The 17,607-nt window shown below is 40.0% G+C and overlaps 1 protein-coding gene across 1 annotated transcript in view; it reads right to left on the bottom strand.

The window, feature by feature from the left end:
- LOC139745375 (fibronectin type-III domain-containing protein 3A-like) overlaps positions 1 to 17,607 on the bottom strand; it is a 117,072-nt gene that overhangs the window by 17,008 nt on the left and 82,457 nt on the right. Inside the window, exons 9-14 of the mRNA XM_071655769.1 lie at positions 16,695 to 16,760; positions 15,797 to 15,915; positions 15,128 to 15,233; positions 13,597 to 13,775; positions 9,282 to 9,470; positions 8,286 to 8,620 (exon numbers count right to left, since the gene is read on the bottom strand). Of these exons, the coding sequence (XP_071511870.1) occupies positions 8,286 to 8,620; positions 9,282 to 9,470; positions 13,597 to 13,775; positions 15,128 to 15,233; positions 15,797 to 15,915; positions 16,695 to 16,760 (994 nt within the window). The remainder of the gene's footprint in view (positions 1 to 8,285; positions 8,621 to 9,281; positions 9,471 to 13,596; positions 13,776 to 15,127; positions 15,234 to 15,796; positions 15,916 to 16,694; positions 16,761 to 17,607) is intronic.

The following is a 17,607-nucleotide window of genomic DNA, read 5'->3' as shown; positions in this document are numbered from 1 at the left end:
TGGACAGAGAAAAATAAATCGTGATGAATGAACAGTCACTGATGCCAACATGTGAATGTCCAGACCCCCTTCTTTGATGAACATTTTAAATCTTTTTGTATTTAATCAGTGGGTATATAAAGACGAAATTTAGACGAAAGGTTTAATGACATAGGTTTATACAGAATTTAAAACTGCTGTCATTAATGTGACAGCTATGTAGAGCAGATCTGTATCAGCAAGATGATGTTCTCTCTTTGAAAACAATGGTTTTTACCAAGAATTACAAACAACGCACCAACGCGCGCTGGAAGATTAAATACTACGTTAGTATGCTTCATGATGATGACTACAATCGGCCTCGTATCTATACTTGCCACTAAATACAACTGTACTTAGTGGGTGCTGTTCGTTATTCATTATAAAGTAAAGAATGGCATTACAAAGTAAAGAAATTCGGCATTTTATATCCTTAACTTTTCCACAGCTGCGCGTGCAGTCACCAGCTGTCCGAAATACTTCCACAATCCCCTTTTCCGTTTCTCTGTCCAGCGTGTAGGCACTCTCTTTATCTCTTTCTTTCCCTTCTTCCCTTAAATTTGTTTTTTTTTTGTTGCTATATTCCTTTCAATCGTATCCCCCTCAGTTTAGCCATGTCATGTTGTTGTGTCTCTGTTCTTTGTTTCATTTTGTCTTATTTTCTGTATTATGTATTATGTACATGGACTTGTAACTACATTGTATAATAAGTATTTTTGAAGATATTTTAGAGTGGTCCACAATCTACAAGCAATGCTTTTTAGTGGACCCCTCAGTTCTCATTTTTTAATCCTTAAAACATAACTTTGTAATTCCAGTATGTATAATGTGTGCATATCTTTGTAAGTTTGTTGTTATACCATTGATTGTTATATACTTTGTAATGTATATATGCTTATGATTGAATTTGAGATTTACTTTGTGTTATGTTTTGTGGAATGAAAGGAAAAAATGAAAATGAAAATGAGAATGAAATAAATCAAATCAAATCAATTCAAAATTCAAAAGGTTCGCTATTCTGAAGGTTCGTTATTCCGAGGGTTCGTTGATCCGAAACACGCAAATTCCCTATACCTAGAGGTTCGTTAATCCGAACATTAATTTGTGGCGTTATTCCGGAGATTCGTTAATCCGAAAATGAAATTCGGGAATAACGAACCTTCGGAATAACGAGCTATACCCTACTTAGTAGCACGTAAGGGACGACTATCACAATTTGCTGAAGGTCTCAAAGAACGCATTTAGGAGAAGAAAACGAATCACGTTTTACTTCCAAATCCGTTGTATTTAGAGTAACTTTACACTTCATTAAGACATTGTAAGATAATGATTAATCTTCTCTTCTTTGTTTGCCAGTCAGTGTATAGCGCTTTCTATTCATTAAAAAACAGCAGTCGCCATTCAGAGAGGGACGCCTCGGGACGCATGATGACGCACATTCAAGCAGAAAGCAAAATAAAATGTGATGAATTGTATGCTGTGGCGACGGACATCCAGTCGCTGGTAATCCAGAATGCGTCCGGCATGCAGGCATTCTCTACTTCATTCCCGGTCCACGCATTCTGCCTGCACTATTGTTACTCCCCTCAGCCTTGTGAATAGAGGCATTCCGGCAGAGACTCCAACTCTCCCGTTTTCGACGGGAGATCTCCCGCCGAAAGCCCATTTTTGCAAAATCTCCCGTTCTCCCGCTTGAGATTTAATTTCTCCCGCCCTGGCTCTGTGTCTCCCGCTTGAAATGATTTCTTACTTTAATATCATTGTATGTCTAAAAATAAGCCTTAGATAGCACAAGAGAGCATCTAGAACCGAGCTTCCAAGAACCTTAAGCGGGCCCTGGACACCGGGCGCAAGGAACTTCGCCCTTTGCGCTTGTGATGTGCGCTTCGCGCGCACATTAAATTGGAGTCTCCCGTTTGCTAGGGGTTTCAGGCGGGAGAATCTCCCGATCAGAAGGTGCTTGGGGTTGGAGTCTCTGCCGTCGTATTCCGAGAATGGGGATTATAAAATCCTCTATTCATGCGTCCGAGAATGCAGACGCGTTCCTGAAACCATTCATTCACGAAGAATGATAGCGGCCTCGTGCACCTCTACTATTGTCTTTGACCTTTAAAAGAACGACACGTCGCCCTGTTGCGTTGTGAGAAAGAAAAGTCGCGCCATATTATTATACACGTTGTGTTTCAGTGTGAAAAAAAAAAAATGAGTAAAAGTGTCTCTGGAAACGGATTTCTAACACAGAGATTTTGTTTTTGTTCGATTTTTCTGTGTGTTGGTTAGTTTGTTTTTTACGACATAATACTCGTCGCCTAAAGTTGCGTTTCGTACCGCAGTTCGATAAATTCGTATTTTTTCTTGCCAGATTGAGACGCCAACCCTGTTGCTAGGAGGTACCTACCAGGTATACCGTCAGGTCTCGACACTAGCGGTGGCCCGGGGCCATCAAACAACGCACGTCGGGCACCAAAATTTCATATATGAAGATTGTTGTTGTTGTTGTTCATTTTCCATCTGTGAAGATGGCTGGATAGCCCATATTCAGCTACACTAAGCTGGTCTTCCATGGGGTCCAGTTGGTTGTGGGGTGGGACCACTTCACCGGGTTAGACACCCTGCTCTTTGCGATGAATGAATGAAGCGGGATCTTTTACGTGCATGAGCTGTGACTCTCTCATACACGGGACCTCCATTTTATGTCCTATCCGAGGGAAGATTTTGGTGGACCGATCGGGCCACCAAGAAAAGTCGGATGTTTGCCTTTATACTTTTGGAAATGAACAGCGCTAACAGTCACTCCATAAGATGCTAAAATAAATGTCGGATATTTGTTTTTATTTTCGAGAAATAAATAACGGTAATATTCGACTTTGTATGATACTAAAATTAATGTCGGGTGTTTGCTTATACTTTTGGAAATGAATACAGTTAAGATTTAACTTCCGAAGGTGCTAAAATTTATGTCAGATATTTGATTTTGCGTTCGGAAATGAATAAAGATAACATTCGGCTCTGGTATAGATGCTGAAATAAATGTCGCATGTTTGCTTTTACGTTCGAAAGTAAATAGCAATAACAGTCAGCTCCGGAAGATGCTAAAATAAATGTCGAATGATCCCTTTGACGTTCGGAAATGAATAGCAATAATATTCAACTCCTTACGACGATGAAATAAATGTCTGATGTTTGCTTTTATAACTGATGTTCGAATCTGTAGCAATAACATTTACCCCCGAAAGATGCTAAAATAGATGTCGGATATTTGTTTTTAATTTTGGGAAATGAATAACGGTAATATTTGACTTTGTATGATACTAAAATAAATGTCGGATGTTTTCTTATACTTTTGGAAATGAATAACGGTAAGATTCAGCTCCGTACGGTGCTAAAATTAATGTCGAGTATTTGATTTTGCGTTGGGAAATGAATAAGGATATCATTCGGCTGTGGAAGATGCTGAAATAAATATCGCACGTTTGCTTTGACGTTGGGAAATGAATAATAATGATATTCCACTCCGGACGATGGTAAAATAAATGCCGGATGTTTGCTTTTATGTTCGAAAGTAAATAGCAATAACATTCGGCCCCGGAAGATGCTAAAATAAATGTGGAATGTTTCCTTTAACTTTCGGAAATTAATAACGATAATATTCAACTCCGTACGATGATAAAATAGATGTCTGATGTTTGCTTTTATGTTCGAAAGTAAATAGCAATAGCATTCGGCCCGGAAGATGCTGAAATAAATGTCGAATGTTTGCTTTAACGTTCGGAAATGAATAACGATAATATTCAACTCCGTACGATGATATATACAATGTCACATGTTTGCTTTTACGTTCGAAAGTAAATAGCAATAACATGCAGCTCCGGAACATGCTAGAATACATGTCGAATAATTTTCCTATCTGTAATTTGCCCGTTTGCTTCATGGTTGTGAGGGTAGCTCGTTAGCCACGCTGGTTTGTAATTTCATATACAGCCCTGTCACTTTAAAAACGCTTTGTAATACATTATGTCATGCAGTATAAGATCAGTAACTTGTAATCATTCGTAGTGACGTAGAATGCGTTTGTATTGTAGCAACAGCACTGATTTTCATATTATTATTCATATCAGTTCAATTCTGTTTGATCCAAATCCGGTTAATTTCACATGATCGGCATTTGATGACAATTTAATATGGAACTGTGCAAAAGTATAGGAGACAACATGCTTAGCAGACGATTCCTCCTTTTGATTCCCCTCTCCCTGTCTCATTCCCTCTCAGCTCACTTTGATCTTTCCTCTCCCCAGCCCACCCGACAAAGAAGAAGTTCGGTACAATACAAAAAACAAAAACAAAACTAAACTAAAACTAAAGCAAACAAACAAAGGAACATGTGCTAGCTGAATAAATGGGAATGATACCTATGCCCCAGCCAGGCCAAGCTTGTGGAAATTTCCGTGAAAGCAGAGTGGATCAATCAATAAGTTAGTGTTGCCTGCCAGCAAAGGAATGCGCGTATGCATTCCTTCACACCCCACCCGTGTTGTAAACCACGTGTAGATATCAATTAGACAGTCTGGCCTGGGAGTGGGAGTGAGCCAGGGACATGTCTCGAGCACTAGTCTTGAGTAAAAGCCCCTTTTGAGTTCCTGTAAACGTCATACTGTTTTGTCTTTCTTTTCGCCTAAAGAAAAGCATATAGCGAACAGACCTCACCTCCCTGATATCACAAATGTTCACGTAGCCATGCAAAAGGATTGATTTATCCCTTCTAGGCGAAAACTGAATTAACCTTTGATAGAAAATTTGAAATCTAGCATGCCTGGATAAAGACTACCTTGGTACCTTCGCAATGTATGTACCAGGCCAGCTAGCTAGAGCCACGTCTTAGGTTCAATCGTTGAGAGCTAGCGAAGGAAGCAAAACGGTGAGCTAGTAGCGGCGATGTACGTAATGCACCTCACTGGTGAAAGCGTGGGGCTGATCGAATGCATTCTAGAAGACAAAGGCTGTGAACCCTGGCAAATTAATCCTGTTGGTAGTGTTACCGTTAGGTTTTAACAGACAATAGAGAGATTAGACAAAGTCACCCTCATTGTTGATGCATTCTCAGTTTCATTCCGGAATGCCCGGCTTATTTCTAGGCCCTGTTAAGCTGAGCATTCCCAGGCGACGGCCGGAATGGGTATAGAATGCGCGCATTCTCGAGTGCGTGCCACTGAGATACAAATGTAAAAGGTATTCCGAACGCATTCTGGAATACCAACGAGTGGATGTCCGTCGTGCCTTTTGACAGTAACAAAAGTTGTTGGGACCAGGGCTCAGCTGGCCCTGTGAGAGATTTGACTTGCAACTGAAAATAAGTAATACAGTTTTGCCTCAAACTTTGCGTTGAATTAGAAACAAACGCAAATTGGCATTGGATTAGTCAAGGTTGCGTTCGATATTTTCCCTACGAAATCGAGCGTCCGCTTAGCAATGAACTTGCTTGCAATAAAATGCAAATTTGCGTACGGCTCGCTCTCGGGCGGGAACTTGCATTTGTTGATGCTTTACCTCTCACAACTACTGAAATTTCCCAAGCTCAGTGCTTAGATTATGTGCACTATACCACACGCTATAACACATAATACTTTAATATGCGTATCGGGGATTTTCGGCTCGATATCGGGAGTTGTAGCGAACGAGTAGCGCGAAACGGTAAATTCGCGATTTTTGTAAGCATCGGGCAGCAATTCTACCTTCATACTTAATGCCGAATTTGGTTCGAAACTGCACTGCTGAGGAGCTGAATCATGTCAGAATTCATTTCTGTAACCTAGAAAATCAGTAAGTGTAATTTTCCGGTCAAAACAGTGCGTGGCCCCAAACCCTGTCCTATTGCCGATGGCTTCTCCGCTTTGTCTGCTAGTAATATGTAATTTAGTTAGCACTTTCTATTCCATTTCATCAGTGAAGGTTGCGTTCTATATTTGCCTACGGAATCACGCTTCCTTTTAGCAATGAACTTCCTTGCGTTTAAATGAAAATTTACGTACGGTGCGGGGACTTGCATTTGATGTTTTAGCTCTCAGCACAAGTCACAGCTGTGCTTCATAAAATTTCATCGCAAGCCCAGGGCGCAGATTGTGTGCCCAAGTAAGTATACTCGGACCCGGACGCTGCACTACGTACACGCACGCGTATCGGGGATTCGGATCATGAGTAGCGAGCGAGTAGCGCGAATTAAACGGTAAACTCGCGATTTTTTAAGCATCAAGCAATAGTATATTTATGGCATTTCCTCCTTAATACTAATTGCCGAATCTGGTTCGCAGTTGCATTGCTGAGGAGTTGAATCATGTCACAATTCATTTCTGTAACCTAAGATACATTCGCACATGTATCAGTAAGTGTAATTTTCATGTCAAAACAGTGCGTGGCCCCAAATCCTGGATTGCCGATGGCTTCTCTGCTTAGCACTAGTAGTAGCACTTTAGCTTTCTATTCATTACGAAACAATAGTCGCCATTCAACGAGGGACGCTTCGAGACGCATCGGGACGCATCGGGAGGGTAGAGTAGGGAAGGAGCTTATTTTGCGGACGCAGCGAGACGGCCACCAGGTAAGCTCCTTTTCGTACATGCAACGGTCCATTTGTGAGGGCTCGTCTTTTACAAGTATACTTGGGAGTTAGCCGACGCTTTGCGACGCTCGGCGGCGCCCGCCGACACGCAGTCTAAACTAGTGATTGTACGCCGTCGCTAACCGTCGCTGGGTGTCCTTTGACGTCGGAAATTGAAAGAAATTTGCAGAAGCGTCGCACCGCATAGCTCGCCGTCCCTAGTTTACCAGGTGCGCCTAAGTTCCATGAAGATACCTTGAACCATTTGCGAGATATGGAGAAAAACATGAAATTTAATTTCTTTTTCCACAAAATAACCTGTGACCTTTGACCTTTGACCCTGTGACCCTAAAATCCACACAAAGTATTATCCCCCAAGGATATACCCTCATACCAAGTTTGATGTAAAACCACCACACGGTTCTTGAGATATCGACAAAAACACAACGGGACGGACGGACGGACGGACGGACGGACGGACGACCCGAAAACATAATGCCTCCGGCCACTTCGTTGCGGAGGCATAAAAAGTGTGTTATCTAGGAAAGGGAAGCCTGAAGGAGGTCCTGAAATAGATACAAGTGTGTGAGGGGTGTGGGGAGTGCACATGACATTTTAATGCATCAAGCCATAAGATAATCTTTGCTACATTATCATCTTGCTTATATGAACTGGTATCTCAAAAATTCACTACATATCTTATATGAGGACAGTGATTTAGATGAATCTGGTTAGGGATCTATAAAACATTTACCAATCTGAAAGCGAAACAGGAACTTTCATTTTCTGCAATATGTTATCAGTTCAAGAATCAATTATTAATTCAGCAATAACATGAGGACTTTTTACAATTTAGCTATGGAAAAAAAAATCATCATCTATAAACATAAGGTATAAAGGAATCAGATTTCTTAACTCTACCTTACGAAACACTCAGAAGGAACAATGAAAATTAAAACACAAAGAGGGGCAGCATCAAACTAGGCAGGTGGCTTCCAGGACCTGATGTGTTAAATGGGAAATCCAGGCCAAATAGAAGTTTGTCTGATAAGAAAGAGTAAAATATTACGAGTTCAACGGTATAAATTTGATCAAAATCGGATGAAAAATAAGGAAGTTATAACATTTTGAAGTTTCACTATTTTTGGGGAAACAGTTCTTGAACAGTCAATATGAATATGCAAATGGCAAATTGAGAAAGTTATTCCCTCACAACTTACACTGTACGACACACTTTGTACATAAAATTTTGAAATTTCCAGTTTTTCATTCAAACGCAATTATAACCGAGGCTCAAATCCTCATATATCAAACTGATCACTATTCTGAAATTATTCAAAAAGGAATAACATCATGTTTCAGATTTCAATGACAGAAACATTGAATTTTTGTCATTTTCTTGTACATGATCAATGGAAACTTGTGAGGGTATGACATGTTAGCTCACTCATTTGCATATTCATATCCACTGTACAAGAACTGTTTTGCAGAAATTAGCAAAACTTCAAAATGTCATAACTTCCTTATTTTTCATTTGATTTCAGTCAAATTTTTACCGTTGATCTCATAAGATTTTAATCTTTTTTTATCAGACTAACTTATGTTTGGAGTGGATTTCCTCTTTAAAGAATACAAGAATGATACTAGAATCTAGGAAGGCAGGGGTAAAACATACTTATATCTGGTGTCCGGCTCAAGCTGGTCTACACAGTACTGGGTGACGTTGCCCTCTACAAAGACGGGCTGGCCCTCTCCGATGTCCAGGTTGTAAGCGATGATCTCCGAGCCGCAGTCCTCGGGCTCCGCCCACTGGATCAGCAGCGAGTCCGACGTGGAGGAGACGACGCGCAGCGAGGGCACGGCCTCTGGCGACGAGGGCAGCGTCTGGCACGTGGCCACCACGCTGAAGGGCCCATGGCCCGCCGAATTCAGGGCCTGGACCCGAAGGTAATAGTAAGTCGCTGGCTGGAGGGCCCGGATTTCACATGTTGTGGCAGAGCCACTGTACGCCTGGTGGTTTGAGGCAAGAGATTGGTGGACAAACACAAAGTGGAAATTTAGAGCTTACAAAGTTACATACAAATTAAAAAAGAAATTAAAGATATAATTCACAGTGATGTAACTACATATTCATAATCTCAGGAAAAAAGACATCCAAGACAAGGGTGGGAAAAGTTAAGACCAGAAAATCCTGTAAAGCTGAAATCAATGTTAATGAAAAATATCATGAATATTCCTTGTATGTGAAGCATTCCACCGATAATTCACGGTATCACGTACCCATGTCTAAATTGTGTAAATATCTCACTCACAGCCTTCTGCAAGTTCTTTTTTTTTTCCTTTTCAAATATTAAATGTCAAATTTGTGCTTGCTGACATGATCAAGAACATTCCAGAAGCAACTGGACTGACTAAGTTCTTGAAAAATTTTCCTTTTCTAAGAATTAAACAAAACACCCAAACAAGACACACACTCACACAAATGCTTCATACAAAGCAAGATATGCAACAGTAATTGAGAATAAGCTTTAAAAAAAAGAAAATACTGTTAAAAGGTGATTCATAGAATGGTTCATTATGTCATCATACTTTAATCAACAGCACACACACACAAACACACACAAACACACACCGAAGGAGCAGAAAAAAAGTAGAGTTAAGCCCAACTCACTAATGAGAAAGTGCCATTTTCTGACGCCTTCTCCACCCGATATTCGGTGATGTCTGCACCGTTGCAGCAGGGCTTCTGCCAGCTCAGCGTCACCACAGACGTCGTGACGCACGTTGCTGACAGGTCCGTGGGAGCGTCAGGCGGCCCCGCCCCCGTGCTGACTCGGAGTGGTTCAGAGTAGGGACCATACTGTATGAGAGAGAGAGTGAGAGAGAGAGCGCAATGAGCTTAGTGTTATCATCCTTCACAATAATGATGATGGTGATGATGATAACAATTTTGATGATGATGATGATGACAATAATAATGATAATAATAATAATAATAATAATAATAATAATAACAATAATAATAATAACAATAATAATAATAACAATAATAATAATACTACTACTAACAAGAACAAGAACAAGAACAACAACAACAACAACAACAACAATAATAATAATGATAATAATGATAATAATGACAATAATTATAACAATAGCAAAAAAATGATTGTGATGAAGTCTTCTTTATCCAGGGTAGCCTCTTCAGTGTTGCCGCTGTTCTATCGGAGGGCTCGGCCATTATTGCAGATATAAAAGCTCAATCTATAATACCAGTCATATATTTATTAACAATTGAAATAAATTCTTTATTAAATCAACTTTGACTGAAATATTATGAGTTTCTCGCTCTGCATTGTGCAGTTGATACTGTCTAAACATCAGGAGAAACAAATATTTTGAGAAAACAGCATTTTCAAGTTTGGGAATCAAAAGAGGAAAAATATCTCATTATTTGTAATGCTCAGTGGCACATTATTTCTGGCACAGAAGAACTGTCATCAAGTACACTCAATTTCTGAAAAATTCAAATTTACACAAACACTGGTAATATGTTTACACAAGCACACCTTCCATCACAAAGTTTGTCAAATGATCAACTTCAGCTGACATTGGGCTGTTAGGTAGAAAAATATCAAATTTGAAAAAAAAAACAAACCAACAACAAACAAACTTGATACACAAAGATCCTAGTTTGACTCACTTTTCAGCCCAATCCAGTATAAAGACATTGCTTTGTTGTGCATCTCTATGACTATGACATCATCTATTAAACCCTGTGTGTACGCCTATGGCAAGTGGAAATATATCTTTTCTTTGTCCAAAGCAAGGCCACTATTATGATGGGTGACATATTGACCCCAACCCCTATTCTCCTCCTAGTTAACTCCATATGTAAGACATTAACCCCATATTATCTGAACCGCCCAAAGCCGCCTGTCAGATTTCTCCCTAAACCGCCCGAAACTGCCCGTCAGCTTTTTTATGGTTTTATGCTTTACTATGTTCATTGTTTTCATACAGAATATATAATTATGTAATTTGAAAGAGGTCATAGGTCAACAAAAGTATGCCAGAATTATTTGTGACACACACGTCTCTTGGTTGTCTTTGTAGGCTTTCTAATAAATATAAAAAATATAGACAACAATAAGCATGCAGTGATCTATTTTGCGTAATTTAGAGAGTTGTCAAAATGAGAGCAATATTGCTGTACCTTCCAAGGAATAGGCTATTATGTACAAAATCTTCAGCTGCTAAAGGATTAATTCTCTCATAGCCAATCCCTATACTTGAATGACTCCTAAAAATATCTTGAAAATATAAAGTGCAGTGTTGCCATGTGTTCTGGACAGGACTTGCAGAGATACATGTGTGCTCGAGCCAGGCAAGGGAACACAGTTATGTTGTTTGGCATGCAATGGTAAATGTTTGCGAAACTATGCCAGCTGGAATTCTTTGCGGGAAGTCCTAGCAACGTCCCAGCAAAATTCCCAACGGATCGAGAGGTTGCTGTGAGGTAGGAAGTTTCAATAAATAAAGTTAGCTGGTGCATGGGGGACACCATCGCACCAATGCCAAGACAGGAACAAACAACTCCCCTTTGTTACAATAACACCCGCTGGGTTTATCTTATGTCAGGCCAGTTCACCCCAACCCACCCCTCCCTTCCCCTCAACTCCTTTGAACAATGAAATGTTGGCACATTAGCCTCAATCTGTCCCACTTTGACCATAAAATCAGCTGACTGGAAACATGCAAAAACAGGACGGGGAAAAGAGAAGAGAAATTCCTTTCAAATTTCACAATCGGTTCTTTTCCTTTGTCATTATTTCACTTCTGTTACAGGAAGGGAGAATTTTTTTTTCTAAAATCTAAATGACATCTGAATTAAGACTCCACAGAGGGTAGGTAGGAGTTGATGCATGGGGATGGAAATCTTTTAGAGAAGAAATAACAGTGAATGTGGTGGCTCTCTCATCATAATCAAAATATACTAAACAGATACACTTTCGATGACATTAACTTCGCCCCCACATTCCAGAGTTGGCAAGCTGCCATCCCTTGCTACAACTTCACAAATTAAGACACAAACATGCTCCTTCAGGCACAATATGCCAGCACTAAGGCAAGGTGCCTCATAAACTTGTACATCCCCTCCCCACCTTCCCCTCGAAAAAAAAAAAAAATTGCTGTGGCTTGATTCTTATATCGCTCTTGTTGCTTCTTTCAAAGAACCTGCAGGAATTTGCCATCCAAATGATCTGACTCGTCAAGAAAACCTTACATCCCTCCTTAATTTTCTGTTGTTCTTAAAATTCATGAAATGATTCACCCAGCTCATAGCAACGAATGGCAGTTAACGACTTGTATTGGCAATGCTTCTGACAGAAAAACAACAAAGTCTGCTGTCATGGTGATCCCCTCACCTAAAGAGCTGCTTGAAATACTAATACGTTGATTCCTTGGCGACCTGTATATCATAAAAGTCTTGTGGTTGTATCACTTTGTCAAAACAAGGCTGCGACTTTGCCACTGGGGTCTTGGCTTGCAGCGAGATTCTTCTGGCTTGTTCCAACTGTTTTTCTTTCTTCATGTGTTGCAATTACCTCCCACTAAGTGGAATTCAGAATGCATGAATTTTCCTGCTGTATTCTCATCTGTCAGAAGCAAGAACATACCAGACCCTCTAGTCTTGTAATACTAGCATGTTTGTAATCGTAGGATGGTATAAACTATTTGTAGGAAAAAAATGAAGAAAATGGCAAATTTGTTTGGTCGTTTGGTTCAAAACTCTGACACTATAAGGCATGCAGGAAAAATGTATCTTTGTGAATAAGTTATCAAAATTTGATCATCATTTATATGACCATCTCTTCAGTCAGTATTTCTGAACACACATTCGGTTGTGCTGCTGTAACATTTTTCTGTGTGACACAGAGTAACCATGGAATTGAGAAAGAAGTAACAGTGACATCAAATCATAAGATCTGACGGTCAGATGACAACCTCTTCCACGCCACATGTCATGATGTCAAAATACTTTCGCACTTTTTTTTTTTTTCGTGGTGAGGTACCAACAATAAATAATCATGCATTTAAACATGGCATGATTGAAAAATGGAAAGATGGGGTCTGAAAGGTGACAACTAGTAGCAGCAGAAGGGAAATCCCCCTTTGAGGGACAGGAAATATGCGTGACCTCCAGACATAGTTAGCCCACGCTGGGGGCCCTCCTTCACCTCGCATTCCAACTGCTCTTTACACAGACAGACAGACATACAAGGGACACAGCAGACAGGCGCGTCAAGTCCAATCACTCTTACCATTTCGGCCGTGAGGAAATGTAAGCATGGTGCATGGAGTGCATTCAATTCTGAGCAAAGTTTCCAACATTCTTCAAGTTAAGTATAACATATGTGCACGAGGCAGTATGCTACAAGGCACCCTTAACTACCAAGCCTGCATTGATCTGACTATACTTATCCTTTCAAACATCGATCACGATTCAACAGGACTACCCAATTATGATGAAGGCAACGCATTCAAACTACTAAGATGAATGTTTCAGATGTGCATGTCTTTCAACTCAAATACCCGATATTATCACTGAACGCAAGTGAATTCTTCTTCTCAATGTATGCTGCAGTGTTCTGAGTTATGGGGGGCTGTGTGAGATCTGTGTATATTTTGACTGAAGAAGGAAACTGGTATCTTCTGCACACACTCTTGAAATTATGCTTATTCTCACATTTTTTCTTAAACTTAAAAAAATTGCAACTTAATGATAACAGTCATTTACTAACTCATAAAAATAAATCTGAATTCCTTTTCAATCTGCATTGCAAAATTGTAATACATGTGAGTAGTTGCTACTGGTGTCGATGTAGCTTGATATTTTTTTTTCTTTCCATCCAGTCTACAAATAGAGTATTTATGAAGACGGAGGATGTAGGGCAAAATCAGGGAGGAGGGATTGTCCTTACCCCTACTCTGTTGCTCGACCGTAGCCGGAAGTCGTATACCCTTCCTGGCAGCAGTCCCCCGACTGGACACTCGGTGATCTCGGCCGATGCCCGATGGACCTCCGTGGGCATGCTGTCAGCTGCAGTCATTTCGATGGAAAACTCAGTGATGGGAGCGCCACCATTGTAGTCTGGCATACCTGGGCAGGTAGAAAAAAAGAAGGCAGAGAAAAACTTCACTTGACAGGAAATTTTTGAGTGGAAGTTTCCCCAACCACATATGTGTATACATGAATTTATTGCAAAGACATATGGATAAAAAGACAGGTATTCAACAAGTCAAATTCTCAACACATTCCCTTGAGCTGTAAAGGAGATATGTTAAGGCAAGAAATCTCCATGCCTTCCAGAAGAATCATCATGTTAACTGGCCTGTTGATGTCCTTAAAAAAAAAAAAATTTTGTCAAATTCCTTTCCTTGCTCCTCTGACATCACAAATTGTTGTAAAGTTCTCATGAGGGTGACACACGGAACTATAAACCAAAACTTTATAGTCTCTATAATAATTCCTAACAATCGACTGGATTGCCTTGTACTCTTCCAAGTTTCACTGAAGGTTTCATTAATCATTCTCCAGTCACTGAATTCAGAAATAGGTGATGAGGAAATTTTCACTCAAAATATTAGAGGGGGGTGGTGTTAGGGGTGAGGCACAATTCAGATTCTCTTGAGCAGCAACAGGAACTACTCACATAGAGACACAAGTTTACCTACCAACTCGGACAACACAATTGATAATAACCATACACTGAAGGGCAGTAACAGGTGACTCAGAAAAGACCACAGAACTTTTCAAGTGATTGCTCTGCTATTCTCAAATTGGGAAGGGGGAGGGGGCTGTAGGGTGAAGCATCACCAATTACACCATGAGGTCTTTTTGACATACAAAGCATATCTTTTTCCTCCTATAATTATGAACATGGGTAGTTCAATCTAGCACATTCAGCTAAATAAAATTTCTGCTCTTAATCTGAAAATACTAACACTGCATGATTTTTACTGATGAAAACCAACCAAAAGGCAACTCTGAGGAAAAAAGGACTATCAATTAAAAAAAGAAACTTCTTCTTAATTATTAGTGTGGCCCCCCCCCCCCCCCCCCCCCCCCTGAAGAATGTCACAGTAGTGAAATAATAAAGAGAGAAAGAAAATTAGAGTTTCACTAAAATTTGATTTTGGTAGGATGTCCACAGGGCACTTGACCTAGTTTCTCCAAAACAAGTCGAATGTCGAATGTTCTGGAGAGCTAAAAAATATGACAGCCAATGCACTATGTGTATGTCAAATGGGATAGTCTTCCCTTTGACATGCCGTGGTGGCTTCATATTTGAGATAAGACAGCTAGGATTTGGACAGGACTTAACTGATTATCTGACCATTAATCCTTGAATATAATTTTCACCAAAATTTGAGATACGAGGTCTTGTCACCCCAGCAATGATATATGTCGAGGAAACTTCTTCTTGAAACGTGATGTCAGTGCGTACTCACCCCATCTGAGATTCACTGATGTGGCCTTGGGCCTACCGTGGACCCTCGGCGGGTGGCTCTGGCCAGGAACTATGGGAAGCGTTGTTATGCTCAGGACGTCGGAACTCTGAAAAGAGGGTAGACATAGTCATGAAAAGAGGGGGTCAAAGCGACATAACTTCATCCAGTCTCACATTTCTTTAATTCATACAGAAATCCTCCACAATTTTTCTCAAAACAGCCTACTATATTTCTGGAGCAGTCCTTTGATTCTTTTTGTTTTGTTTTGTGTGCTGTTTTGGTGAATGGCAAACTAAAGTACATGGCATACTAAACCTAAGCATGCAATAAACAAATTCTGGAAGTGAAAGAAGTGAGTAGAACCAATGGATCAGATTTTAAATGGTAGAATAAAAAGTTCCCTCTCATTTTAGCTCTATTTTCATCATTTAACATTTGTGCATTTCGGTTGCTGAAAATCAGAAGCATCTAAAATTGCTAAATTTATGCCTGATTCATAAATTGGGAACATATTATTAGGTGACCACATTAAGCGATTTTTCAAATCCATTTTTCTGGTTTAGTGCACATTCAGAGTTGCCAATTTTATGAAACCATGACAATTTCTGCGACAGGACTACCTGTTGACCTAATGGAACAATTAACGAGACACATGAAGGAGTATTTTACCGGACTTGTGCCACCTTTACTTGAGCATGCGACTCGGAGATAGTACGTGCAGCCGGGCTTGAGGTTGTCAAACTGGTGCTCCCTCTCCAAGCCGCGGTATATCGGCGTAAATGGACCGTCTGATTTTGGGTGAAGAGACAGGATTGGGCGGTAGATATTGTACCGAAGTCAGGGGTCAGAGGTCAGAAGTCAAAGATCAAAGGTCTCTCAGAACACATACCACAAAACAGAAGAGGGAACACATGTTAAAGTTCATCAACTCTTCACTACTGTCCACACCCAAATAATGGCCTCTTGTTACAATGCTACTTTATGATTGATCGAACACTGTAAGGGTATATCTCGCCGAATGTTTGCGAATGTAACAAATCTTAAGTTTCGTCAGGGTGCATAAACAGTTGAAAACAGTTTACATAGTCGCAAACACTTTTTCTTGTCGCAACTTGTAAAAAAATTTTTTGAACATGTTCAAAATTTCTTTGCAAAAAGATTTTTTTTTTTTTTTTTGCGACAATGAAAGCTGTTGGTGAATTTGATTGCAACTGTTTACGAACCCTGCCAAATCCTAAAATTCGCTAAAATTTGCTACATTTGAAAACATTTGCTGCTCAGCGAGATGTATATCCCCTGTATTGTCAAGGAGATATGGATATGGACATTGAAGCGTTAAATCTTGGCAGAAAATCTTGTAAAGTTTAAACATTGTACAGGCAAGATGCTACAGCCACTATGTCCAATGTCATAGATAAGTTTTGATACTGATGGGCGAAGGACAGTTTGTATTTGATATAAATATGTATATTGAGTCTTGATATAACATCACAAGTTTCATAAAGAAATACTTTGATGAGATTGGGGATGGGAGACCTGTATTTCCTAAATCCTGGGAGATACTCACTTCTAACTTCAGCTTTTTCTAGTAGATACGACGTGATTTCTGAGCCTCCGCAATCCCTGGGTGGATCTGAGGGTAAAGATGAGAGGTAAGAAAACCCATGAAAGCAAATTCAAAACAACTGCAGAGAAATAAGAACAGGAAAATCTGTGTGTACAGAGGAATACAGCACCTAGTGGGAATGTATCATCCACAATATCTGGCTGACAGGATGACCCTAGAAATTATTTATAGGCTATAGACTTACAACAGAATCAGTAAAATCTCTGCCCACAAAAATGAGTCCATGTCCAGAGATGATCATCTTTGTGGGATTTCATAGCTAGCAGAAGTGTAAGAGGTGGTATGCCTGAATATGTTACATGGTGTGCCTGAATGATGTCCCTATATCTGAGAGGCACAGAATTATGAGCCAAATTTGAACTCTGACTGAACCCCTGAACGCTGCGTGGGATACTTGTTCAAGGCCCTGTATGACTGGTCAAACTAGACTATACTTTAACCCGTTGAGGATGGACTGATTTTGCTATAACAGGCATTCCTATGGACACCAGCTTGAGTATACTTGGGACTCGTCTTCAACGGCTTAACATGGAATGATGCCATTGGGACTGGTCACACCAGACTACACTCTAACATGGAATCATTATGCCATTGGGACTGTGTACACGGCAGAACCACTGTTAAAGCCAATCAACAATAATGCTCAGTGTAACTGTACCCTCTTGCTAGGCTGGACCAACATTCATAATTTTCTATTGGAAGATTTGGATGAATGAAATAATCTTATTTATATTTTTTCCAACTGATTCAATGCAGAGTTTTGTCCTTAGACTTGATTCATTGGTTATCTCTTCCAATTGGGTTTTTGATTACATAATACACTATATGCTGAAAGAATGCATGAGCAAATGGT

The sequence above is a fragment of the Diadema antillarum genome, unplaced genomic scaffold (genome assembly GCF_040938485.1).
Source record: "Diadema antillarum isolate AM-2024a unplaced genomic scaffold, OU_Dant_1.0 seq00001260_RagTag, whole genome shotgun sequence".
Lineage (NCBI taxonomy): Eukaryota > Metazoa > Echinodermata > Echinoidea > Diadematoida > Diadematidae > Diadema > Diadema antillarum.
Note: the sequence above shows the minus strand (reverse complement) of the source record. Positions and strands in the feature narration are given on the sequence as shown.